We start from the raw sequence: 27608 nt of genomic DNA, 5'->3' as shown, positions 1-27608 counted from the left end.
TGCTGACCGACCAGCGCTCGGTTGCGTTCATGTTCAGCAACCAACAGCGGGGCAAAATCAAAAGTGATAAAATTTTGCGATGGAGAATAGAACTCTCCACCTACAATTATGATATCCTGTACCGGCCTGGCAGGCTCAATGAACCCTCTGATGCCCTATCCCGGGGAACGTGTGCTAGTGCCCAGCTCGACCAGCTGTATGCCCTTCATGCCCAACTTTGCCATCCGGGGATCACCCGTTTTTACCATTTCATTAAAGCCCGGAACCTGCCGTACTCCCTGGAGGACATCAGGACGATGACCAGGGACTGCCAGATCTGCGCTGAGTGCAAACCGCACTTCTACCGTCCTGACACTGTGCAGCTTGTCAAGGCCACCCGCCCTTTTGAGCGATTGAGTGTTGACTTTAAGGGCCCCCTTCCCTCCACCGACCGCAATGTCTATTTTCTCAGTATTATTGACGAGTACTCGCGATTCCCCTTTGCCGTTCCCTGCCCCGACACTACTACCACGTCGGTAATAAAAGCCCTGCGCCAGCTCTTCACTCTGTTCGGATATCCCTGCTATGTCCACAGTGATAGAGGGTCCTCCTTTATGAGTGACGAGTTGCGCCGGTTCCTGCTAGCTAGGGGCATTGCTACTAGTCGCACCACGAGTTATAATCCCCGGGGGAATGGCCAGGTGGAGAGGGAGAATGCCACAGTGTGGAAGGCCACACTTTTAGCCCTTAAGTCAAAAGGGTTGCCGGTCTCCCGATGGCAGGAGGTCCTCCCTGAGGCACTCCACTCTATCCGCTCCCTGTTGTGTACGTCCACTAATGCCATCCCTCATGAACGCCTATTCTCTTTTCCCAGGAAGTCTGTCACTGGGACCACCCTACCAGTTTGGCTGACGTCCCCGGGGCCAGTGCTGCTACGTAAACATGCGAGGAGTAATAAGTACTCACCGCTGGTCGAGAGGGTTCACCTCCTGCATGCTAATCCCCAGTATGCCTACGTGGTCTTGCCTGATGGGCGGGAGGACACGGTCTCTGTCCGCGACCTGGCGCCCGCCGGAGCAGCAGACCACTACCCCGAGCATTCCACGGTAACTATGCACCCTGTACCCGAGGTGACACCACACACACCGTGCCACACCCAGACTCCTCACGACGCTCATGTACCGGGCATCTCGTACGCGTCTATTCCAGGGACCTCGCTCACACGCGAGGGATCCCTGACACCTCCAGTTGGGACAGAACCAACCCACTCTCCGCCTCCGGTGCAAACACCACCTCCGGCACCTGTGCAATTGCAGCCGGAGCTACGTAGATCGCAGCGAACGATTCGACCACCTGATAGACTTAACCTGTAAATATACTTGGGGACTCTTTTAAAACAAAGAGGGGGTGAATGTGGTGAACTAGATATACCTGTCTGACTGCTCCTGTGGCTCCTCCCACAGACCCTGCTGACTGCTCCTGTGGCTCCTCCCACAGACCCCTGTATAAAGGCGACTGTGGGCTGCTTCTCTCCCTCATTTTCCCCAGGATGTAGTGCTGTTTATTCTTCCAGTCAATAAAAGCCGATATCTCACTTCCTAAGTCTCAGCGTGAGTTATTGATGGTGCATCACCATTCAAATACTCAAATAATAACAGAACTTCCCAAACTCACTGAAAGTGTGAAAGGCGGACTCCTCCAGATCATCAAAATAACAAGTGGCCCAGGTCAGTTTAAGAATCAGTTGCATGAAATTGCTCTGTGCAGCATCCTCCTCTTCAGGGGTGCCAGTCACTGTAGACTGAACGAGTAGCTGTCCTCACAAAAATGCCATCCGTTTCAGAGTATCTGTACAGCTGCAGAATCAGGAAATTGCTGGTCTGTTTTCACTCTGGATTATGCCGATAAAAGTCTAGACAACACACAAACTTGAACTGAACCTGTTTGCTTAACACTGGAACAGCAAGTCCTTTTTACTTAACAGAGAAGAACAAGGTTAAATATTAGATGCTTTATGCTATTAATTGTTGAATTTTAGTTGAATATTTTATCTTTAGCTGTTCTGGATTTTAATTCTAAATAGTTCTTGGCAAATATGAAAACTGGTTCAGCCACAGAACATGACGTGGCTGGTACTCGGACTTTTTCGTAGCTGGTTCTGTTTTTCTCTTCAATTACCTTTGCTCTAGCACTCCATTCCCACCGTATTCAGAACACACAACAGCATTATGGCATAGCTCACACGAGCTCCTGCTTGCCATTGAGGAGGGTTTTGGCATTTAACTTTGGGATGGTACTCTACAGGGTATTGAGACCAGATGGTCCACACAAGTGCAAAGGTCAGCAGTAGAAATAGGTGGCTTGCTGCTGGCAAAAAATTAGTTTATAACTTGGTTGCTCTACCAAGCGTTAAGCAGTCAGCTGAGTTTGTTGCACCATAAATTATACTTGGTGAAATTTATATGAATCTTTCGAATGTGGGAAGCACAAAGCAGCAGCTTCTTCCCCTTTGCACTGAGTTCCTCCCCAAACCACATAGTCAATGACACCGCTCCTTTGGAGAAGCTCTGTCGAAGTTAACTATTGAATTTGCATGTCAAGCGCATGTGATGTAGCTTGCAAATGATAGTTTGAACACTTCTAGTGCGGTGTTTCTCTTTTCTCTTTTTCTGTTTCATGCTTCATGTTTCTCTCCATTTTTGAATAAAGGAATTACATTTGCTATTTTCCAATCTAATGAAACCTTCCCTGAGTAAAAGGAGTTTTAGAAAATTAAAGTCAAAGCAATCCATCAAAATCCAGATAGGTCAGTGCATAGTTTAATTTGCACTGTACCACTTTGCTGGTGATTGTTATTTTTCTGAGTTCCTCCCTCCCTTCAATACACTATTCTATGCATTCTGAAAGTTCAATTTAATCTTGTTGCATCTTTAAAAATAGATTCTGGTATTTTTCATGCTACAAATGTCAGGTTAACTGGTCCAAAGTTCCCTGTTTCAGTTTTAAAATAAAGGGGTTATATTAGTTACCTTTCACTCCAGAGGAACTGATGCGAAATTCAAAGAATGTTGGGAAAATTCCCTAAACCAAACAAGCACAGTATGGTAACAAAGGAAATTTCTAGTAGCTGAGGTATATTTTTAAATGACTTAACAGCTTCTGAAATTACAGTTATCTGCTAGTTAAACAGGACGTTTTGTATAGTTTTAACAGTTCATGGAATTTTGTCCATGTAGGTGAAATTTTGCTGAAGTTAGCAAGTCCCACTACTGAAGCACCAGGAGCAGAATTTATTTGGGGTGAGTTTACTGAATAAGGAAGTGTTAACTATTGTTTATTTAGTTTTAACAGTTTTAAGGAATAGGGAATATACATCTGCTGGACATGAATAACTTGACACATTTGGTTTTATCACATTTTTGTGTCTAATTTCAGAATAAATCATGGTGAACTACCAGAATTGTTAACCATACCAAAATGAAAATTCACTGTCCACTTTCCTTTGCTTGTACTGTCTGCTTTATTCACTTATGTCTGTTTGTCTGTTCCACATCGCGTCTTCCATACTTCCTGCACCTCATTCATGAGCCACAAACACAGCCCTGCCCACCCATCTCCAGTATAAGCTGGGTTCTATAATCTGGGATGATCCCACACCCTCTTTTCTCATCTTTGAATGTCTCCCCAAACGGTTCAACCCCTTATTCCCACTCCCCCTTGATGCAGACACTGCCATCTTTCTTCCCCCTTCTCTTCCCTCATAACACCCTCTTGCCCACTTCACGTTGCTCTTCAATGTAAAAATTATTTCACCCTTATCTGCACTATTCCTGACTTTCCCATTTGTTCTCTACGTTTTTGCTGCTATGATGTTATTTTGTTTGTTTATATTGTTACGAACCCTGTAACTGGGTCACTTACCAGCAAAGATAGAGAGATCCGTTGAAGCCTGATGATACGATTTTTAACAGGATTTATTAGTAAAAATACACAAAAATAATATCAATGCAAACATACAGATAATATACGTCGTCAATACTAAATCTAAAAGTGTGGGTATAATAATAATCAATAAGAAATAAGCTCTATCATTGTCTAGGGGATAATGTATTGTCCGATGGAAATATAAACGTCACTCAGTTCATGCAGGCTGCACCCTTTGGGGATCGCTGTGTGGCAATGGTTGGAGAGAGAGAGAGAGAGATTTGGAGAAAAACTTGCCGATTCCTTTTATGATTTCAATCCGTCGGAGTCTCGTTGGTGTGGCCGTTCACTTGTGGCCTCTCCTTTAGCTAAGCCATTCTTCCGTGGCGAGCCCGCCAATCCCAGGCAAGGGAAGGACGCACACGAGCCCCCCACCGGCTGTCGCTATTAAACGCTGTCACGGGATTTCTAGCGTTTCTCCTGGTGCATCTAAAGGGGTTGTTCCCCAGACCCTCTTTTATCCTTACTCACAGGATCTCAGATGTCAATCAGGTTGGGATGATGCAATCCCTCAACCAGCCCACTCTGGGCGTCCCCTGAGGGGCTTCAATGAATAGTACAGTACTCAATACACAAATCCGTCTCCAAGAGACAATAGCCGTTATCAGGGGTTTTTGTTTCGCTGAGGCCAGGACACATTCCAAACCCTGAGGATTCTGCGTGTCTCTCTCTCATTTCCTGGGTCCCAGACCCGAATTAATAGCGATCTTGCGATTCTCAAAAAGGAGGGGGCGACTTTGTACCCTTCGGCCCCTCAGAGTTGTGGCACATTCGTAACAATATCTTTTGATAATCAATTAATTACACCTCAGAAACTTAAAATGCAGGCACAGTGACTTGTTGTGCTTTTTCAGTTTTCAGTTTTCCAGTTGGTTTACAGCATTATTCTTACAATAAAAAACAAAATAATACACAACACTGAATAAAGTTTAAACTTTATATTTTTACCAATTTATAATATGTGTACTTTGAAATCATAGCAATAATTAAACATGTCCAGTAATGTGGTACTGCTTTGGGGACTAAGACTGATTTGTTCCTTTTTAACATACAAAAATATGTGGAACTACGAAGCACTGGCTGATGGTGAGGTCATATTTCTTAAATGCCTCTTCATGGCAGGTAACCATTCAATCTAACCATAGCTGGTATCATTATGCTGCTTGGAGATTATTACTCAGAAAAATAGCAGTACAGGTATGGACATCTTAGTGAAGGAGGAGGACAGTGGCAAGGTAATTCTATATGTTAGATGTGTAGGAAACACCCCAAGATTGCAAGTATGAGAAATGACCAGAGAATTTGATGCCTGGAGTGATGTTCTGTAGAGATGTTCTGTACTTCAGGTATGATCAAGGTTACTGGAAACAGCAACAAATCCTGCCTAGCAATATAAAAATTATGATATTTACACTTCACACATTACATGCCAATTTAACTATGGAAGCTAAACATTTACTCTCATGTTCTTCACTCTGTTCCTCAATAAAGTTTGTTTTCAATTGCTGGCTGCATCAGCTAATTGGAAGACCCCTTCCATAAGACAATGTGGAAAATGAGTTAGTTAGGAGAGGGTGCTGGTAATTGCGGGCCTTACTGCAACAGCTAGTTCTTGCCAGTGAATCCTTTTCGTCCTGGTCACGTCCTGATGATTCTAATGGGGCCCATTGACTTCATTTGTGTCAATATGCAGTATGCTCAAGGTCGGTCACCAGGCCAGGTCCTGCCTGATGAACTGCAGGAATCTAAAGAAAACAAAGCCACTGCATCTGTAACTACCATAAACCAGGACCAAACGTACTATTCCAGTCTAAAGGATCTGATGCAGTGAGTCACCAACTACAAGTCGACAGGATCAGACTGGAAGTGAGAGTACCTTGTGTGCTAACTTCCCAAAAAGTGAGTTCACGCACTGTGTGTTGGATGAAGGCTTTGATTACAAGGAACTTTGATGAAAATGGATGTGAAAATGCTTGTGATTTTGTGCCAGTGGGAGACGTCAAAGAGCATGAAGGTGTCTAAATTCAATGCTACACAGTTCTTGCATGTAGTTGAGAGCTGCTTTTTTTTGGCAGCATGGGAAAGGTGGCTTCAGTTGTTAACACACATAAACCAAGGAATGATTCAGTGATTCAGTATCTTACAGCAAAGAAGATAGCTTCCATTAAAGTGGAGATCACCAAATGTTTTGAATGCTGCAATGGACACTGACAACACTGCTAACTGCTAACAGAAGTGTAGGAATAAGAAACAAAACCAAGCTCTATGGTAGTCTAGGGGAAATGAATAATCTTAAGATAATGCAGAGTTCAGTTCAGTTCAGTTTGGGTTGAGGAAGTTGCTGTTGTGACAAAAGACAATAGACAATAGGTGCCGAAGTAGACCATTCGGCCCTTCGAGCCTGCACCGCCATTTTGAGATCATGGCTGATCATCTACTATCAATACCCGCTTCCTGCCTTGTCCCATATCCCTTGATTCCCCTATCCATAAGATACCTATCTAGCTCCTTCTTGAAAGCATCCAGAGAATTGACCTCCACTGCCTTCCAAGGCGGGGCATTCCAGACCCCCACAACTCTCTGGGAGAAGTAGTTTTTCCTTAACTCTGTCCTAAATGACCTACCCCTTATTCTCAAACCATGCCCTCTGGTACTGGACTCTCCCAGCATCTGGAACGTATTTCCTGCCTCTATCTTGTCCAATCCCTTAATAATCTTATATGTTTCAATCAGATCCCCTCTCAATCTCCTTAATTCCAGCGTGTACAAGCCCAGTCTCTCTAACCTCTCTGCGTAAGACAGTCGAGACATCCCAGGAATTAACCTCGTGAATCTAAGCTGCACTTCCTCTACAGCCAGGATGTCCTTAACCCTGGAGACCAAAACTGTACACAATACTCCAGGTGTGGTCTCACCAGGGCTCTGTACAAATGCAAGAGGATTTCCTTGTTCATGTACTCCATTCCCTTTGTAATAAAGGCCAACATTCCATTAGCCTTCTTCACTGCCTACTGCACTTGCTCATTCACCTTCAGTGACTGATGAACAAGGACTCCTAGATCTCTTTGTATTTCTCCCTTACCTAACTCTACACCGTTCAGATAATAATCTGCCTTCCTATTCTTACTCCCAAAGTGGATAACCTCACACTTATTCACATTAAACGTCATCTGCCAAGTATCTGCCCACCAGCCTATCCAAGTCACCCTGAATTCTCCTAACATCCTCATCACATGTCACACTGCCACCCAGCTTAGTATCATCAGCAAATTTGCTGATGTTATTCTCAATGCCTTCATCTAAATCGTTGACGTAAATTGTAAACAGCTGTGGTCCCAATACCGAGCCCTGTGGCACCCCGCTAGTCACCACCTGCCATTCCGAGAAACACCCATTCACCGCTACCCTTTGCTTTCTATCTGCCAACCAGTTTTCTATCCATGTCAATGTCTTCCCTCCAATGCCATGAGCTTTGATTTTACCCACCAATCTCCTATGTGGGACCTTATCAAATGCCTTCTGAAAATCGAGGTACACTACATCCACTGGATCTCCCCCGTCTAACTTCCTGGTTATATCCTCAAAAAACTCCAATAGATTAGTCAAGCATGATTTACCCTTGGTAAATCCATGCTGGCTCGGCCCAATCCTATCACTGCTATCTAGATATGCCACTATTTTATCTTTAATAATGGATACTAGCATCTTCCCCACCACCGATGTCATGCTGACAGGTCGATAGTTCTCTGTTTTCTCCCTCCCTCCTTTCTTAAAAAGTGGGATAACATTAGCCATTCTCCAATCCTCAGGAACTGATCCTGAATCTAAGGAACATTGGAAAATGATTACCAATGCATCTGCAATTTCCAGGACCACCTCCTTTAGCACCCTAGGATGCAGACCATCTGGACCTGGGGATTTGTCAGCCTTCAATCCCATCAGTCTACTCATCACCGTTTCCTTCCTAATGTCAATCTGTTTCATTTCCTCTGTTACCCTATGTCCTTGGCCCATCCATACATCTGGGAGATTGCTTGTGTCTTCCTTAGTGAAGACAGATCTAAAGTACTTATTAAATTCTTCTGCCATTTCTCTGTTTCCCATAACAATTTCACCCAATTCCTTCTTCAAGGGCCCAACTATCTTAACTATCTTCTTTCTCTTCACATACCTAAAAAAGCTTTTGCTATCCTCCTTTATATTCCTGGCTAGCTTGCGTTCGTACCTCATTTTTTCTCCCCGTATTGCCTTTTTAGTTAAGTTCTGTTGTTCATTAAAAATTTCCCAATCATCTGTCCTCCCACTCACCTTAGCTCTGTCATACTTCCTTTTTTTTAATGCTATGCAATCTCTGACTTCCTTTGTCAACCACTGTGGCCCCTTTCCCCCCTTTGAATCCTTCCTTCTCCGGGGGATGAACTGATTTTGCACCTTGTGCATTATTCCCAAGAATGCCTGCCATTGCTGTTCCACTGTCTTTTCTGCTAGGATATCCATCCAGTCAACTTTGGCCAGCTCCTCCCTCATGGCTCCATAGTTTCCCCTGTTCAACTGCAACACTGACATCTCCGAGCTGCCCTTATCCTTCTCAAATTACAGATTAAAAACATCATATTATGATCACTACCTCCTAATGGCTCCTTTACTTCAAGATCGCTGATCAAATCCTGTTCATTACATAACACTAAATCCAGAATAGCCTTGTCCCTGGTCAGCTCTCGCACAAGCTGTTCCAAGAATGCATCCCGTAGGCACTCTACAAACTCCCTATCCTGGGGTCCAGCACCAACCTGATTCTCCCAGTTCACCTGCGTGTTGAAATCTCCCATAACTACTGCGACATTACCTTTGCCACATGCCAATGTTAACTCCCTATTCAACTTGCACCCAATATCCATGCTACTGTTTGGTGGCCTGTAGACAACACCCATTAGGGTCCTTTTGCCCTTACTGTTCCTCAGTTCTATCCACACAGGCTCTACTTCTCCTGATCCTATGTCCCCCCTTGCAAAGGACTGAATCTCATTCCTGACCAACAGGGCCACCCCACCCCCTCTGCCCACATTTCTGTCCCTACGATAGCACGTATACCCTTGTACATTCATTTCCCAGGTCTGATCTCCCTGCAGCCATGTCTCCGTTATCCCAACAACATCATAGTTACCCATTCACACCTGAGCTTCAAGCTCATCCGCCTTATTTCTGACACTTCTTGCATTCAGATATAGAATTTTTAGCCCATTTCTCCTCTCTCTGTTTGAATTGCTGCCTATTGACTTTGGAGAGAGAGAGAGAGTGTGAGTGAGCAAGAGATGAGCAGCTGCAGCAGGCAAACCTTCCGTTGTCTTCTTGTTTACTGCCAACCAAGCAGAGCTTCAAGGCTGATGGCATGTACATAATTGGTCCTCCCAACAGACCTGTAGCCCTGTTGGTGCCCAGGTCAGGGAATTAGTAAATCCATGGAGCATGAACTCTGCCCTCAGGATGTCAGCATTTTGTGGTGGCCCAGTAGCAACTAGCTGACACTGCTGGTGCTTACAACAAGGTGACTCGGTACAAACAGGTCATCTGGGCTTAGAATCTGGCCTTCACTCCAAGGAGGCAAGCTTGGCTGCATTAGGTCCAACTATTTAATTCTTAGATTAAACTATTTAATTGATATTTTCTTTGCAGCTTAACAATTGTTTGCTTGTATCTTGTATAATTACTTATATACAAATAACTACCTAGTATGCTTCCTAATTTCATATTAGGTATATGCAGTTGTTCAGTGTGTCCCGGAGTGGCGAGATTGTTATGATTCTAGAAGTTAATCTTGATACTGCATTATTTAAATAAGAGCTGTCTCATTGGTTGACTTATCTATAAATCTGAGAGGAAATTTTCTTGTCTATGGGTGTAAAAGAGCTGCACCATGAGGTTAGCCCCATCTTAGATTTTAACTTTTGTTTCTCCCTTCATTTAGTAGTCCTGTATCACTGTCTGTTTTCAACTCTCTGTTCTGTTAATGCTTAATAAAACTACCATAAAGCAACAAGTTTTGTGCCTCTCTTCTGGCTTCCAAAAGAACCTTGCCCTAGCAGCAAACTTTTGACAAACCTGTGCTGCTGCCGGCAACACCCACGGAATCCTTTTATGACATGCCCTCTGATCAATCCAATAATAATATTCAAGAAGTTGAAATGCATTCGATCCTTTATTAGCAACTAGCAAAACTTACGATTTTGAAGTGATGTAATTAAACAATGTTAAGCATAAATTAACACTCAACAAAGATATAACATCCGTTCATTCCCAGTACTAAATTAAACTGCAGAAAACAAAGCACAAATATGTAACTAAACCCTACGCTGTTACCGTTGCCCCCACCCGCATGACTAACTTGCATAATAAACTTGCAGCACAGAAGACAATGCAGGTACATGGTTCCTGCACTTGGATTAAAACTTCAGAATCCAACAGCTGCAACCAGAAGAAAATCACATGAAGTTGTACAGCACAGGAACAGGTCCTTCAGCCCATGATGTCTGCTAAAAATGTGCCCAATTAAATTAATCCCTTCTTCCTGCATGAGTATTTGAGGTACTAGCACTGATCCTTGCAGAACACCAGTGGTAGTAGAAAACCAGGCAATACTGTAACATTTGTTATTGCCAAATTGGATATATAGTTGTTGAACAGTACATTCACATCTAATATTTGGATTATTATTGACAACCAATTATTAGATCATTGGGTTGTCTTGCAGGAAAGATAGAACCTGTATAGAAGGGACAGTTTGCACCTGAAATGGAAGGGGGAAGGAAGCGGAAAGATTTGCTAGTGCTGCACAGGGGTTTAAACTAGAGTTGCAAGGGATGGGAACCAGAGAGTCGGAACACATAGTGGAATGGGGTTGTGGAGGAAGATGTTGTTAAGCCAACACACAAAGTCAGGAATCAAAAAATAGAGCATGGTAGGACTAACGTTCTGAATTGTGTATATTTCAATGCAAGGAGTGTTGCAGGACAAGCAGATGAGTTTAGGACATGGGTCAGCACGTGGAATTATTACATTGTAGCCATTACTAAGATTTGGTTGCAAGAGGGGCAGGATTGCCAGCTCAATGTTGCAGGGTTCCAATGTTTCAGACATGATAGAGCAGGAGGGATTAAAAGGCAAATGGCGGCACACTAATCAGGGAAAATGTTGTTGCACTGTTCAGTCAGGACAGACTAGAGAGCTTGTCTAGTGAGGCTTTATTGGTAGAACTGGGAAAGAAACGTATAGCCACATTAATGGGACTATATTATAGATAACCAGACTATCTGTGGGATTTAGAAGAGCAGATTTGCAGAGATTGCTGACTGGCACACAAAGCATAGGGTTGTGATAATAGCTGGTTTTAATTTTCCACATACTGATTGGGATTCCATAGTATAAAAGGGCTAGATGGGAAAAGGTTTGTCAAATGTGTTCTGGAAAGTTTCCTTAATCGGTACATTGAAATCCCAGTGAGAGTGTGTGTGAAACTTGATCTCCTATTAGGGATTAAGGATAGGTAGGTGACAATTGCTTGTGCAGGGGAACACTGCTTCTAGTGATTGTAATGTTATTAATTTCAGTGTCATTAAACAGGATTAGGTCTTGTCCTCAGGATGAGATCATAAATTAGAGAAAGCCCAATTTTGATGGTATCAGGAAGTATCTGGCAAGTGTGGATTGGGACAGGTTATTTTCTGGCAAAGGTGTGCTTAGTAAGTGGAAGATCTTCAAAAATGAAATTTTGAGAGTATAGAGTTTGTATGTTCCTGTCAGAATAAAAGGCAAGGATAACAGGTTTAGGAACCTTGCTTTTTGAGAGAGATACAGAGGCCCTACTTAAGAAAAATGTGCATTGTAGGTATATTCAGGCAGGGGATAAATAAGACCTTCAAATATAGGAGCAGAATTAAGCCATTTGGCCCATCAGGTCAGCTTTACCATTTCATCATGGCTGATCCATTTTTCCCTGTCAGCTCCAATCCCCTGCCTTCCCCCATATCCCTTCATGGCTTGACAAATCAAGAATCTATCAACCTCTGCCTTAAATATACATAAAGACTTGGCCTCCACAGTTGCCTGTGGCAATGAATTTCACAGATTCACCACTCTGTGCCTAAAGAAATTCCTTCTCATTTCTGTTGAAGTTGAAAAAGGCTGCCCCTCTATTCTGAGACTGTGATTCTCCCACCATAGGAAGCATCCTCTCTATCAAGGCCTTTCACCATTTAATAGGTTTTAATGAGGTCATCCATCATTCTTCTGAATTCCGGTGAATACAGGCCCAGAGCCATCAAACGCTGTTCATATGACTAGGTGTTCAATCCTGGAATCATTTTCGTGAACCTCTTTTGAGGTTTCAGCACATTATTTCTAAGCTAAGGGACTCTAAACTGTTCACAGTATTCCAGGTATGGCCCCACCAGTGCTTTAAAGTCTCAACATTACATCTTTGCTTTTATTTTCTATTTTTATATGAGGTACTTGAGGAGCCTAAGAAATATTAGAGGACACTTAAGAAGCAAATCAGGAGGGCTAATAGTAAGCATGAGGTCGCTCTAGGAGACAAAGTGAAGGAGAATCCAAAGGGCTTCTGCAGACACTGTTTATTAAGTACAAAAGGATAGAAGAGACAAAATTGGTCCCTTGCAAGATCAGAGTAGCAAGCTATTTATGGAGCCGAAAAGGATGGGGGGGGCTCTTAAATGGATTATTTGCATCTGTATTTACTTGGGAGAGGGACACGAATCTGTAGATATGAGACAATGCAGCGGCACTGTCACGTATCCTATTCAGATTACAAAGGAAGAAGTGTTTCCTGTCTTGAAGCAAACTAGGGCGGATAAATCTCCAGAGCCTGACAAGGTGTTCCCTTGAAACATGTGGGAAGCTAGTGCAGAAGTTGCAGGGGCCCTAGGAGAGATATTTAAAACATCCTTAGCCACAGGTGATGTGTCAGAGGATTGGAGGATGGCTAATGTTCTGTTGTTTAAGAAGGGCTCTAAGAAAGGAAATTATAGCTGGTGAGCCTGACATCTTGTAGTGGGTAAGTTATTGGAAGGTATTCTAAGGGACCCAGATATGAGTATTTGGATAGACATGGACTGATTAGAGATAGCATAGAACTTTAATGCAGGCAAGTGTGAGATGTTGCACTTTGGGAGGACCAGCTAGGGTAGGTCTGACAAGGTGAGCAGTAGGGCAATGAGGAGTGTGGTAGAGCAGAGGACTCTGGGAAAACAAATCCATAATTTCTTAAAAGTGGTATCACAGGTAGATTGAGTTGTAAAGAAAGCTTTTGGCACATTGGCCTTCATAGATTAATGTACTGAGTACAGGATGTGGAATGTTACATTGAAATTGTATAAGACAGTGGTGAGGCCTAATTTGGAGTATTTTGTGCAGTTTTGGTCACCTACCTACAGGAAAGATGTAAATAAGATTGAAAGAGTGCAGAGAAAATTTACAAGGATGTTGCTGGATCTGAGGACCTAACTTACAGGGAAAAGTTGAATAGGTTAGGACTTTAATCCCTGGAATGTAGAAGGTTAATGGAAGATTTGATAAAGGTATATACAAAATTATGAGAGGTATAGATAGGGTAAATGCAGTAGGTTTTTTTTACTAAGGTTAAGTGAGACTAGAACTAGAGGTTATACATTAAAAGGTTTCAGGGAACATGAGGGGTAACCTCTTTACTCAGAGGGTGGTGATAATGTGGATTGAGCTGCGAGTGCAAGTGGTAGATGTGGGGTTGATTTCAACATTTAGGAGAAATTTGGATAGATACATAGATGACAGATATGCAAGGCTATAGTGTGGGTGCAGGTTGATGGGATTAGGCAGGTTGATGGTTCAGCATAAACTAAGTGGGCCAAAGGGCCTGTTTCTGAGTTATGACTAGCTAGTGCTATTGTTATTTCCTTTGCTAGCTGAAGAACATGAACTCAGGCACTCAATCTGGTTCCTTGTAGGCTTTAATTGACAAATCAAGATTCTCCTTAACTTGGCCAAAGATGGCAATCTTTGCTCAGTTTTGTAAAATCCTGCTGCAATTCTTGGTTATGATTTTCTATAAAAGCTCGTTATTTCGCTAGTTTCAGTATTGAGATGTTTTGATTTAGAAATGCGGTCCGCATGTCGTTGGATAGATGTGGCCCTCGGACACGATGACTTGGAGTCAGTTTAGCTCGAAACTCTCATCTTTATTGATTTATGCACAAGTAATTTGAAGTCCGAGTAGATTCTTTGTCTATAGTTAGTGATCTCTGTTGTGTGTTATTGGAGTTAATATGTGATGGATTACTGAAATACTTACTCAAATAAGACATTCCAAATTACTGGAATGAGGAAACAGATTTTTTTTAAACGTTAATGCTTTTTTTCCTGATAACCATCTATTATGGTGGTTACTATATGTGAAGTTATCAAATGCAATGAAATATCTGGATATGTAAGAAGTTAGATCATTTATTAGTACTGAATTATGTTCAATTTCATTGCTTTTGGATTATTGTAAATAGATTTCTAATAAAACTTGATCAGCTTTCTTCTTGTCCCTCCCTGTATTTTTTCTGCCTGCTCTCTCTGCTTGTCCACTGTCCATATGAAAGCCTTGGTTGGGTGCACAACCAAAGGATATGCACTTAGTTCTCTTTTATATAGCTGGCATAAATTTTGTTGAAAAATATAATAGCTGTCACTGATTCTTGCTTGACACACTTAATGTTGTCAACTTCGGACTTTTTCTAAAACTCAGCTGATGGAAATCTAGCCCCTCGAATTTATGTAAGAGAATTTAATATTCAGTGCAAGATTAAGCATTGTGGAGAAAAATTTATATCCCAGTGCATTCATCTAATAAAATTAAGCTTGGAAGAATTAAACATTTATTTTTCAAACCACTACTTGGTGTATAGAATTCCATGTTTATTCAAATTTTATGAAAGTAGAAACAACAAAATTACAAAACAAATTATACATTATTAATAGAATAAATGTGGTGAAATTGACTTTGTTGATCTTTGTATGTACTATACCTAGATCAGTATATAGCTGTCTAACTAGCTCAGATAATCTTGTCAATCAAAAGTTGATATTTTCCTGATTTCTGATGCTGTTTCTGATGTATTTGACTCAACCAGTGGGAGAAATCAATTTATACTAAGCATCAGTCCCAAGGTAAGAGGGTGATTGAGTAACTCATTTACATAGCACAGTTTTTTCCCTGTGGTGATCAAAACATGCACAACATCAGCTCGAGTGCATTTAGTATCTGACATTTTGACATGTAATGAGCCAGTATAGACGTCAGATGAAGAATTGTTATAAATTGTAGTAGTTGGATCAAACACTCATGTTGGGCATGCTTAATCACTTAATATGATTATAATAAAATAGCAGGTTTTAAACAGACAAAAAATGCACACAGGTACAAGATGCTTGATAAGTTGCACAGATTTTCCCTTCTTTTCAGTCAGATTTTCAGTTAGATTTTTCTCATGTTGAAGTTCACACATTGTATTTTCATAATGTAGTTTAGAACATCTGTTCAATCAATGCATGTTACTCATATTAAAAGCCTTGTTAGACCACACTTAGAATATCATGTTCAGTTTTCGTCACCTCATTATAGGAAGAATAGGGAAGGCTTAGAAAGACGGAGAGGAGATTTGCCCAGACGCTGCCTCGACTTGAGATCATGTCTTATGAGGAAAGGTTGAGCAAGCTAGGACTTTTCTCTTTGGAGCAAAGGAGGATGAAAGGTGACTTGATGGAAGTGTCTAAGGTGACAACAGGCATAGATAAACTGGATAGCCGCCATCTTTTTTTCAGGGTAGAAATGGCAAGTATGAGAAGCCATAATTTTAAGGTGATTGAAGGAAAATATAAGGGGGATATCAGAGGTCGGTGCTCTGCAAAGAATGGTGGGTGCATGGAATACACTGATGCACTGGTAATGGCAGAAATACATTAGAGACATTTAAGAGAATCTTAGCTAGGCACTGAGATGAAAGAAAATGGAGATCTCTTTGGGAGTGAAGGATCAGATTGATCTTGGAGTAGGCTAAAAAGTCAAGTCAAGTCACTTTTTATTGTCATTTCAACCATAACTGCTGGTACTTAGTAAAAACGAGATAACGTTTTTCAGGACCATGGTGTTACATGACACAGTACAAAAATTAGACTGAACTACGTTAAAAAAACAACACGGAAAAAAAAACTACACTAAACTATGGACCTACCCAGGACTGCATAAAATGCACAAAACAGTGCAAGCATTACAATAAATAATAAACAAGACAATAGGGCAGTCAGATGTCAGTCCAGGCTCTGGTTATTGGAGTCTGATAGCTTGGGGAAAGAAACTGTTACATAGTCTGGTCGTGAGAGCCCGAATGCTTTGGAGCCTTTTCCCAGACGGCAGGAGGGAGAAGAGTTTGTATGAGGGGTGTGTGGGGTCCTTCATAATGCTGTTTGCTTTGCGGATGCAGCGTGTAGTGTGAATGTCCGTGATGGCGGGAAGAGAGACCCTGATGATCTTCTCAGCTGACCTCACTGTCTGCTGCAGGGTCTTGCGATCCGAGATGGTGCAATTTCCGAACCAGGCAATGATGCAGCTGGTCAGGATGCTCTCAATACAATCCCTGTAGAATGTGATGAGGATGGGAGGTGGGAGATGGACTTTCCTCAGTCTTCACAGAAAGTAGAGACGCTGCTGGGCTTTCTTTGCTATGAAGCTGGTGTTGAGGGACCAGGTGAGATTCTCCGCCAGGTGAACACCAAGAAATTTGGTCCTCTTAACAATCTCTACCAAGGAGCCGTCGATGTTCAGCGGAGAGTGGTCGCTCCGTGCTCTCCTGAAGTCAACAACCATCTCTTTTGTTCACATTCAGAGACAGGTTGTTGGCTCTGCACCAGTCCATTAGCCGCTGCACCTCCTCTCTGTAAGCTGTCTGTCAGCAAAGCATATTGGGCCAAAGGGCCCGTAATATACTGTATGCTTATAACAATATGCCAGTAATTCTGCTGAAGTATCTTCTCCTGGAAAATACTTTATTTTTGTACAGAGATCCCATGCTTTCTATAATTGTGAAGAGTGGTAATTTTACTTTTCTAGGTTTCTACCAAAGCAACATTCAAAGCATAAAGTCATAATTTGCTTTGACATTTGTCAGTGTATATATATGTAAGCTCAGTAATGGTAGAAAAATTACTTTCCTCACCAGTGTAATCTTCCATAACTATTAAAAAGATCAATTCTTCCTCTTACCAAATGAACACTATTTTAGGAATAGAAAATGTTAGTACCTTTATTATTGTTGTTAACCACTACCATTCCCATTCAAGCCATGTCACCATGGTAGCGTAACAGTTACTGCAATGCGATTACATCTTGGGACATTGGAGTTAGGAGTTCAATTGCAGTGTCCTCTGTAACCAAGTTTGTACATTCCTTCCTGGGGGCTGCTGTTTCCTCTCTCAGTCCAAAGACCTGCTGGTTAGTAGGTTAATTGGTAGATGTATTTTGTCTCATGATTAGACTAGGATTAAATTAGCGGGTTGCTGGTGGCATGGCTCGAAGGCCTGGAAAGGGCTGTTTCATGCTGTATCTCAAAATAAAATAAATAAATGTCCTCTGTTCTCTTTCATTTTACAAAAAAAGCATGTAGCATTCTCTTGTATCTGATTATAGTAAATCTTTATTAATTCAACACCTTAGAAATTTTCATAATAACGGACTGACAGATTTTCTAAACTATTTGATACCACAACACCTTTATGTTTACTTTTCCATTTTCTCTAAAATATGGTAAGTTTAAAGAGAGTTGGCCTGGAAAGATTAAAGCAAGTTCAGAAACTGTGACCCTTGTGATTTAAATAGTGCACAGTAAATAGAACCTGGTAAACCAGATGCCAAAACATCGGAACTTCTAAACAATGAGATAACGTATTTTAGGAGTTTTAATTATAAATCATTTTCTTAATTTATTCTTAAGTATAATAATTTTTACCTCTAAATGTCCTGTGATGGCTCTGTGTAGAATCGAGTTGGTGCTGTGCAAGTCTTGGGCACATGTAAAAAAAATTGTGTAGAGTGAAGATGCTTTCAAAACTAATGAAATTAAAAGTTTCTAAATATCAAAATATTGACTATAAAGAGCAGTAAACAGTAAAAAAAAGCAAAATCAGATCAATATTTGGTATGATCATCCTTTTGCCTTTAAAACTGCATCAATTCTCCAAGGTACTCTGCCATACAGTTTTGTAAGAAAATTGGCTTGTAGATTGTTCAAGCTCCTTGGAGAACTTGCCACAGTTCTTCTTCAGACTTCGATTGTCTTCCTTGCTTCTGTCTCTCCAGGTAATCCCAGAGATCCTCATTGATGTTGAGATCAGTCCCTGTGGATGCCATATCATCAGTTGCAGAACTCCTTGTTCTTTGTACTGAAAATAGTTCTTTATGACCTTGGCCATGTGTTTGGTGTCTTTGTCCTGCTGCAGAACGAAGTTGGGACCGATCAGACGCCTCCCTGATGGTATTCCATGATGGCTAAGAATCTGCTTGTAATTCTCATCATTAGGGATTCCATTAATTCTGACTAGATCACCAACTTCATTTGCAGAAATGAAGCCCCAAACTTGCAGGGAACCTTTGCCAGGCCTCACTGTTGGCTGCAGATACTCAACCATGTAATGCTCTCCAGCTCTTCTACAAACTGCTTCCTGTTTGAGCCAAAAATTTCGCATTTTGACTCATCAGTCCAGAGCATTTTCTACCATTGTTCAGCACCCCAGTTCTTGTGTTTCTGTGTGTAGCTGAGTCTCTTGATTTTGTTTCCACTTTGGAAAAATAGCTTTTTTGGCCTCCATGAAGAGTGTAGAGGGGTGCACTTGGGTTCCAGTAGTTTCTGTGAGTTCAGAGCTGATTGCAGTGCTGGAGTTTGTCCGATTCAGAAAGGACATTAGTTTGATGTATCTCTTGTCTGCTACACTCAATTTCCATGGCCAACCAATATGTTTCTTGTCCTCAACCTTGCCTGTTTCTTTGTGCTTCTTCAGAAGAGCTTGGGCAGCACATCTTAAAACTACTGTCTTGCTGTGAAATTTCTGCTTGGAAGAGACTTTGCTGATGTTGTATGTTCACCTTGTGTCTTGTTTCTGTGCTCACTTTTGCCATGATGTAAGAATTGATAAATTGAAGGTGAAACTGTCACATCCGCCACACCCTCACCTTTTAGTTTGATTCCTTTTACAACCTTTGCTGTTTCAGTTAATCAATTTAGTTCATTCAGCTTATTATGTCATTATCACCTAATTATTATCTTTATTTAATCATGCACTGGACTATGTACCCTCAAAGTAATTAAGTTTTTATTTGTGAAATGGTCTATTACTCAGTATGTTACTTGCTTTAACAAAATACAAAAATTTCTCTAACTTTTTTTTAATTAATGTTTACAAATCTAAAATTTGTTCCTTTATACTGACACACTAATGCAGAAGACAAAAAATAAACATTTAAAACAAAATTTATATAAAGAATCTAGAGTGCCTATGACTTTTGCACATTACCGTATTAATACAAACATTACCATAGCCTTCCTTTATATTTTGGAAGAAAATATGTAACCTTGGTTTGGGGTAAGGTAGCTGTCTAAAACAACTGAATAGAATAGATTCATATAGCTACTTTGAAAGAAGGATGATTAAGGAAACATTGGTAGTGCCTTGGAGAAAATTTCTTCAGAAATAAATACTGGCATTATTTTTATTTAAATCAAATTTCTTTTGATGGCTAATAATTTCTTTTGGTTTCTAACAGATGACTCCTTGTCCAAAGAAACAAATAGGGTAAGTGCATAAGTAAATATCTTCCTCTATGTAGCTTGCAATTATTTGACAATATGGCAGTATTTTTCTATATCTAATTTAATGGAGGAGTAATGTTTAACATGGTTTTATGTGCCTGTGAACTTCAAAAAAGTGAGCAGAAAAAAAGTAACAGTCCTTTCTAGAAACAGAATCAGAGTCAGGTTTATTATCACCAGCATGTGTTGTGAAATTTGTTATCTTAGCAGCAGCAATGCATAATGTAGAAAAAGAAGAAAAAAGTAAATAAGTTTATCAATTACTGTATGTGTGTGTTATATATATATATATATATATATATATGGCGACCCACTTTCTGCACAGGCGAACCGGCTCACAAATAGCCAGCGCGCGGGGGGAGACTTTGGTAATGCACCTCTGACGTCATTTCCGTCCGGAGAGGGCGGGCGCTAGGGATTTAAATGCCAGCACCGCAAAGTTTGAATAAACTAGTCTCAAAATGACTTACCGATTGCGTGTCATTATTTCAGCGCTGTGTGTAGCACATCGCTACATTGGTGACCCCAACGGTCCAAACGGGATTTGGACCAAAGATGACCGACTCTTCATCTGTTCACGCAGTTTCGCTAAAACTGCCGACTTTCTGGACGCTGCGACCACGCGTGTGGTTTAGCCAAGCAGAAGCCCAGTTACAGATTCGGCAGATACCCTCTGATTCCACGCGTTACTACCACATGGTGAGTGCCCTTGACAAGGAGACGGCCGACCAGGTTGCGGATTTCATACAGTCGCCCCCGGAAGAAGGCAAATATGAAGCATTCAAAGCGCTGCTCATTGGGACCTTTGGCCTCTCACGGCGTGAGCGGGGTGCCCGCCTGCTTCACCTGGACAGTTTGGGAGACAGACTGCCGTCAGCATTGATGAACAAGATGCTGGCCCTGGCTGATAGACACAAGCCGTGCCTCATGTTTGAGCAAGCGTCCCTAGAGCGACTGCCCGAGGACATACATCTGCTGCTGGCCGACACAGATTTCACCGACCCCCGGAAGGTGGCAGCCCGGGCAGACATGCTGTGGAAAACCAAGAGGGAGAGCGTAGCGTCTGTCCGTCAGATTACCAAACCAGGCCCGGCAGGGGGGCGCACACAACACAGAGGCAGAAGTGAGGAAGCCAGTGAACAGTGTTGTTTCTACCACCAGCGGTGGGGTACAAAAGCCCACAGTTGTCACCCGCCCTGCAAGGGCCAGGGCCAGCTGCCACTAATGACTATGGCGGCTGGCCACCAGGTCAGCCTCTTGTACATCCGGGACAAACAGTCGGGATGCCGTTTCTTGGTCGACACTGGAGCGGAGATCAGCGTCTTGCCCCCGACGGGGTACGACACCCGCAACAGGAAGCCAGGACCCACCCTGAGGGCCGCAAACAGCAGCACGATACGGACCTATGGCACCCGCACAGTGCAGCTGCAGTTCGGCGCCAGCCGGTTCATGTGGGACTTCACACTGGCCGCCGTGGCCCAACCACTCCTGGGGGCGGACTTCTTGCGAGCTCACAGGCTGCTGGTCGACTTGCAAGGGAAAAGACTGGTACATGCCGAGACTTTCCAGACGTTCTCCCTGGGTGAAGCCAAGTTGCCGGCCCCACACCTGGACTCCATCACGCTGTCAGACAACGAATTCACCAGAATCCTGGCAGACTTTCCATCGATTCTGGCACTGCAGTTCATGGCAGCCATGCCCAGACACGGGGTACAGCACCACATTCCGACCCAGCGACCACCCCTCCATGCCCACGCACAAAGGCTCCCCCTGGAACAGCTCCGCCTGGCGAAGGAGGAGTTCAAGAGGATGGAGGAATTGGGGATCATACAAAGGTCTGACAACCCATGGGCCTCCCCCCTGCACATGGTGCCCAAAGCAGCTGGGGGTTGGAGACCATGCGGCGACTACCACAGACTGAACGAGGCTACCACTCCAGACCGCTACCCCGTGCCGCACATACAGGACTTTGGAGCAAACCTGCACGGGGCAAGAATCTTTTCCAAAGTAGACCTTGTCCAGGGATACCATCAAATCCCGGTGCACCCTGAAGACATCCCCAAAACAGCACTCATCGCCCCGTTCGAGTTCCTCAGAGTGCCGTTCGGCCTGAAGAATGCCGCACAGACGTTCCAGCCGCTAATGGATGTGGTGGGACACGACCTGGACTTTGCGTTCATCGATTTGGACAACATCCTTATAGCCAGCAGTTGTCGTCAGGAGCATCTGTCCCACCTCCGCCAGCTCTACTCCCGCCTGAGTGATTTCGGCCTCACGATCAACCCGGCCAAATGCCAGTTCGGTCTCGATACCATCGACTTCCTGGGCCACAGGATTACCAAAGACGGGGCAACACCTCTGCCCGCCAAGGTAGATGCGATCCGTCACTTTGCCCAGCCCAACACGGTCAAAGGCCTGCAGGAGTTCGTTGGTATGGTGAACTTCTACCACCGTTTCCTCCCCTCAGCAGCCCATATCATGCACCCTTTGTACACTCTGATGTCGGGTAAAGGCAAGGACATTACTTGGGATGAGGAGGCCACGGCCGCTTTCATTAAAGCCAAGGAAGCCTTGGCAGATGCCGCGATGCTAGTGCACCCCAGAACAGACATTCTGACCGCACTCATGATGGATGCATCCGACACAGCAGTCGGTGGGGTGCTGGAGCAACTCATCGAGGGGTCGCTTGCAACCCCTGGCATTCTTCAGCAAGCACCTACGACCACCTGAACTCAAGTACAGTCCTTTCGACTGGGAGCTGTTGGCACTGTATCTGGCAATCCGGCATTTCAGGTACTTCTTAGAAGGCAGGCTGTTCACCACGTTCACGGACCACAAACTGTTGACCTTCACGTTCATGAAGGTGTCCGATCCCTGGTCAGCTCGCCAGCAGCGACATCTGTCCTACATCCCCGAGTACACGACGGACATCCAGCATGTCTCGGGAAAGGACAACGTCATGGCGGACGCACTCTCCAGACCAGCTGTCCAGGCCCTGTCCCTGGGGGTGGACTATGCAGCACTGGCGGAGGCGCAGCAGGCAGACGACAAGATGCCCAGCTACAGGACCGCAGTCTCGGGTTTGCAGCTGCAGGACTTTCTCGTAGGCCCAGGTGATAGGACCCTCCTGTGCGACGTGGCTACCGGCCAACCTCGCCCCATCAGCCTGGAGGCGGCGAGTTTTCGACTCCATACACGGTTTGGCACACCCATCTATCAGGACAACCGTCCGGCTGGTCTCCAGCAAGTTCACGTGGCATGGACTTCGCAAGCAGGTCAGTGAATGGGCCAGAACGTGCGCGCAGTGCCAAACAGCCAAGGTGCAGCGGCACACTAAAGCCCCGCCGCAGCAGTTCGAACCCACCCACCAGAGGTTCGACCACAGTCATGTGGATATCTTGAGCCCCCTTCCAGTGTACCGAGGAGCACGGTACATCCTTATTATGGTAGACCAGTTCACGAGGTGGTCAGAGGTGGGCCCGCTCACCGACACATCTGCCGATTCCTGCGCCCGAGCACTGATTGCAACCTGGGTAGCACGCTTTGGGGTACCGGCCCACATTACCTCCGACAGAGGCGCCCAGTTCACCTCCAGCCTGTGGTCGGCTGTGGCCAGCCTGTTGGGAATGCAGCTACACCAGACTACTGCCTACCACCCACAGTCGAACGGACTGGTGGAACGCTTCCACCGTCACTTGAAGTCGGCTCTCATGGCCCGCCTGAGAGGACCTAACTGGGTGGACGAGCTTCCCTGGGTCCTGCTTGGAATTCGTACAGCGCCCAAAGAGGATATGCACGCCTTGTCGGCCGAGTTGGTGTACGGCGCACCCCTGGCCGTCCCGGGAGAGTTCATACCAGCCCCAAGGGGGCAAGAGGAAGAACCCGCAGCAGTCCTGGACAGGCTATGCGAAAGGCTCAGCAACCTGGCCCCTGTACCAACTTCACAGCACGGACGGACCCCAACCCATGTACCCAAAGACCTGCAGAACTGTAAGTTTGTGTTTGTACGAAGGGGCAGACACCGGGCACCGCTACAGCGGCCGTACGAGGGGCCATTCAAGGTGATCAACAACAACGGGTCCAGGTATGTTCTGGATATTGGGGGGAAAGAGGAGGTTTTCACGGTGGACCAACTCAAACCAGCCCATGTGAACTTGGCGCAGCCGGTCGAGGTTCAGGCACCGCGGCGCAGAGGCAGACCTCCCAAACAGAGGCTGATCCAGACTGTGGACATTGGGGGGTGTATTGCCAGTTCTGGGGGGGGGGGGGTTATGTGGCGACCCACTTTCTGCGCAGGTGAACCAGCTCACAAATAGCCAGCGCGCGGGGAGAGACTTTGGTAATGCACCTCTGACGTCATTTCCGCCTGGAGAGGGTGGGCGCTAGGGATTTAAATGCCAGCGCCGCGAAGTTTGAATAAACTAGTCTCGAAACGACTTACCGACTGCGTGTCGTTATTTCAGCTCTGTGTGTAGCACATCGCTATATATATATATATATATAGAGAGAGAGAGAGAGAAGATTAAAAATTGTGCAAAAAACAAATAATATACATTTAAAAAGTGAGTTAGTGTTCATGGTTTCAATGTCCATTTAGGAATCGGATGGCAGAGGGGAAGAAGCTGTTCCTGAATCACTGAGTGTGTGCCTTCAGGCTTCTGTGTCTCCTACCTGATTATTAGCATGCCCTGGGTGCTAATAATGGATGCTGCCTTTCTGAGACACTGCTCCTGGAAGATTTCCTGGGTACTTTGTATGCTAGTACCCAAGCTGGAGCTGACTTAATTCACAACCCCCTGCAACTTCTTTTGGTCCTCTGCTAATCTGGATCTCTGGAAAAGTATACAGTTTTGATAAAATAGGACTATATTTTAAGAGACCAGAAATGATATTCAGGTTGATGAATCAATAAAATTCCAAATGAGCCAAATGTTGAATGAAGTTCATTTCCTTGATTTAAGTTGTACAAATCAACAGATTGGAAATTTCTTTCCAAAGTAGTACAGCTCGAAACCACAGTTCCTTCTAATTCAACCAGGAGCACAGCCACACAGAAATGCTTCCACGCATATCACCTTTGTTACCATGTAGCAGGAATTTTCTTTTATATAAATTATTAAAGTGCCTCACAGTTTTCAGGTCACGTAAAAAAAAATACCCTGCTCAGAGCAATGGTTGGTCCATACAGTGGAAAAAAAATAGAGGGAACATTGGTTGAACCTGGCTGGTGCTGGACCACAAATCCAAACCATAGTATGCTTGTGCATCATTCTCTAAGTAGGAGAACTGTCCTGTTTAGTGTGGTGGACAGCTGTAGAAAATGGAAGATAGAGATTTCTGAGAACTGTCGGTAACCCAAAGTTTCTCAAAATTGGAAGTAGTTTCAACTGACATTGGCAAAGCTACATGTCCGTTTATAATTTGCAAGTCAATGTAGATCTTAGGTGATTTTTGATCTTCTTTAGAATTAGCTAATTAATCTAGATGTGAACTACAGATGCAAAACATGCTGAACTGCAGAATATTGGACTAGAGAGTTTCAACCTGTAGAACATTTTTCCCTTAGTCTACAATTGGAATTGAGTAGTAATCAATGAGACTGTGTGACCCATTATCTACTCCTTCATCCCACCAATAAAAGCTGAAAAATACCAAAAAAATGCTGAGGACTATTATATTCTAATGTACAAATATCAGCATGTGCCCATAAAACATCCTGAAAATTAATGTGTCCCTTTTATAATTAGTGACCTTAGGTAAATGCTTCTCACGTTTATATCTTTACCAATGATAGGTAGGGTGAGCATGTAAGCAGATTTTGCTCTGTACTTCTCTAAAATATTTTCCTTATTCAAGTCAATTAAAACTTAATCAATTCAAGTTTTAAAATATACATCACATAACCATTAAAGTTTATGTGAAAACTTAAAAAAGAAAAATTAATTACAATAGATTCTTAATAAGATATAAAGGTTTGCAGTTCAAAAGGGAGACAATGTCGAGAAATTTTAAAGTATTTTATTTAACTTTTCCAGTAAACACAAATTTAAGATGACACTGTAATTAAAACTCAAAAATTCTATATCATATATGTCAAACTCAAGGCCCGCGGGCCAAATCGGGCCCGCGGTGGAATTATCTTTGGCCCGCGAAATAATATCTAATTACTATTAAAGCTGGCCCCAGTAATCGAAGTGCCTATGGCGTATGATATGGCTAATGCTGAGTTTATTCAGGTACCAGGTTTTCAGGGTTTTTAGTGTTTATTGGGCAGTCTTCTTCATAAGAAACTGAATTTGTAAAGTGAAACACTTTGTAGTTATAGCAGAGACTGAGACACATGAGAGCAGGCTGAAAAAAACGGAGGCAACGAAAGCTGCGTTCGCACGCGTCCGACTGATCCGGCCCGCATGAAGCTGCATTTTGCTCAATCCGGCCCATGACCTAAAATGAGTTTGACACCCCTGTTCTATATGCTTAAAATATTAATGTAATTCTTACTCTACTCATAAATTTTTAGAAACTCAAATGCAGGAGGTCAAAGTAATTAGTAACTGTATTTGAGGTCTGCTCCCAGCAGTGTTTCATAGAAATTTAATTAAAATGATTACGAAATGTTTTCTGCCAATTCTTCTGTCACACCATGTTACTTGTATACTGTTCTAATATATTTTATAATATATACAGCTCAGAAGTATTTTGACAGTCTTACTTTGTCACCTTTGCATTTTTTTAAACCTTCAATTTTTAATCTCATATGACCTCCAGACAAATCAAAAACTGAACAGTTTATTCTTTATGACAGTTATTTTTTTGCCATAACAATAATTAGTACCCTGCAAGACTTGAATGTTTATGCAAGTTTAAGTAAAGTTTCATCAATTGATATTTTTTAATCTTTGGTTTTGATTGAGAAATTGATCATTTCCTCTAATTTACTTAGTACTTGGAAAGCAACATTCAGGCAGTGGTCTACGAATTAAATTCGTACCTAGAACAGCGTCTGGACGTTGGTGGTGACAACAAACTACTATTGTATGAATTGTCCAACATCATCAAAACAGGTAGGGTATGAAATCCTGTACACGGGCAATCATACATGATCTCAGTTAGTCTTTTTTTAAGATTAAAATGTGTGTTTATTTTCATTTTTCCTTTCTTCCTATGGACTTATTTTCTATCCAACTTGTGTGAGAGATCCTCATCAGTGGTGTTCCAGAATTACTGACAAAGCAAGATGTACGGAACATCTGTGGTTTGATCATCATTCAAATTTTCATTTGGTTCTGATGGTGAAATGTACACTATGCAATTAGCATTTAAGATACCTGAGTACTGTAAAAACTATAATATTCTGTTCTACCAGATTTGCACAGAGCACCTCTCTTTATTTTGTTGAAGAAATTTAATTTTGTTATTTAGTTGTTACATCAAAACAAAACAATGAAATGGTTTGAATTGCTTATCTATTTGTGTAACTGGGTTAATAATAGAAACATAGAAAACTTACAGCACAATACAGGTCCTTTGACCCACAATGCTGTGCCAAACATGTAGGTACTTTAGAAATTACCTAGGGTTACCCATAGCCCTCTATTTTTCTAAGCTCCATGTACCTATCCAGGAGTCTATTAAAAGACCCTATTCTATCCGCCTCCACCACCGTTGCCAGCAGCCCATTCCATGCTCTTACCATTCTGTGTGTAAAAGATAAAACTTACTCTGACATCTCCTCTGTACCCATTTCTAAGC

At 43.0% G+C, this 27608-nt stretch overlaps 1 protein-coding gene across 5 annotated transcripts in view; it reads left to right on the top strand.

The window, feature by feature from the left end:
* pde10a (phosphodiesterase 10A) overlaps positions 1-27608 on the top strand; it is a 443486-nt gene that overhangs the window by 268590 nt on the left and 147288 nt on the right. For all 5 annotated transcript variants that reach the window (XM_073051085.1, XM_073051087.1, XM_073051089.1 and 2 more), the window contains 3 exons: positions 3216-3278; positions 19811-19839; positions 26800-26920. In XM_073051085.1, the coding sequence (XP_072907186.1) occupies positions 3216-3278; positions 19811-19839; positions 26800-26920 (213 nt within the window). The remainder of the gene's footprint in view (positions 1-3215; positions 3279-19810; positions 19840-26799; positions 26921-27608) is intronic.

The sequence above is a fragment of the Hemitrygon akajei genome, chromosome 7, assembly GCF_048418815.1.
Source record: "Hemitrygon akajei chromosome 7, sHemAka1.3, whole genome shotgun sequence".
Classification (NCBI taxonomy): Eukaryota; Metazoa; Chordata; class Chondrichthyes; order Myliobatiformes; family Dasyatidae; genus Hemitrygon; species Hemitrygon akajei.
The sequence above is the reverse complement of the archived record's forward strand: the minus strand, read 5'-3'. Positions and strand labels throughout refer to the sequence as shown.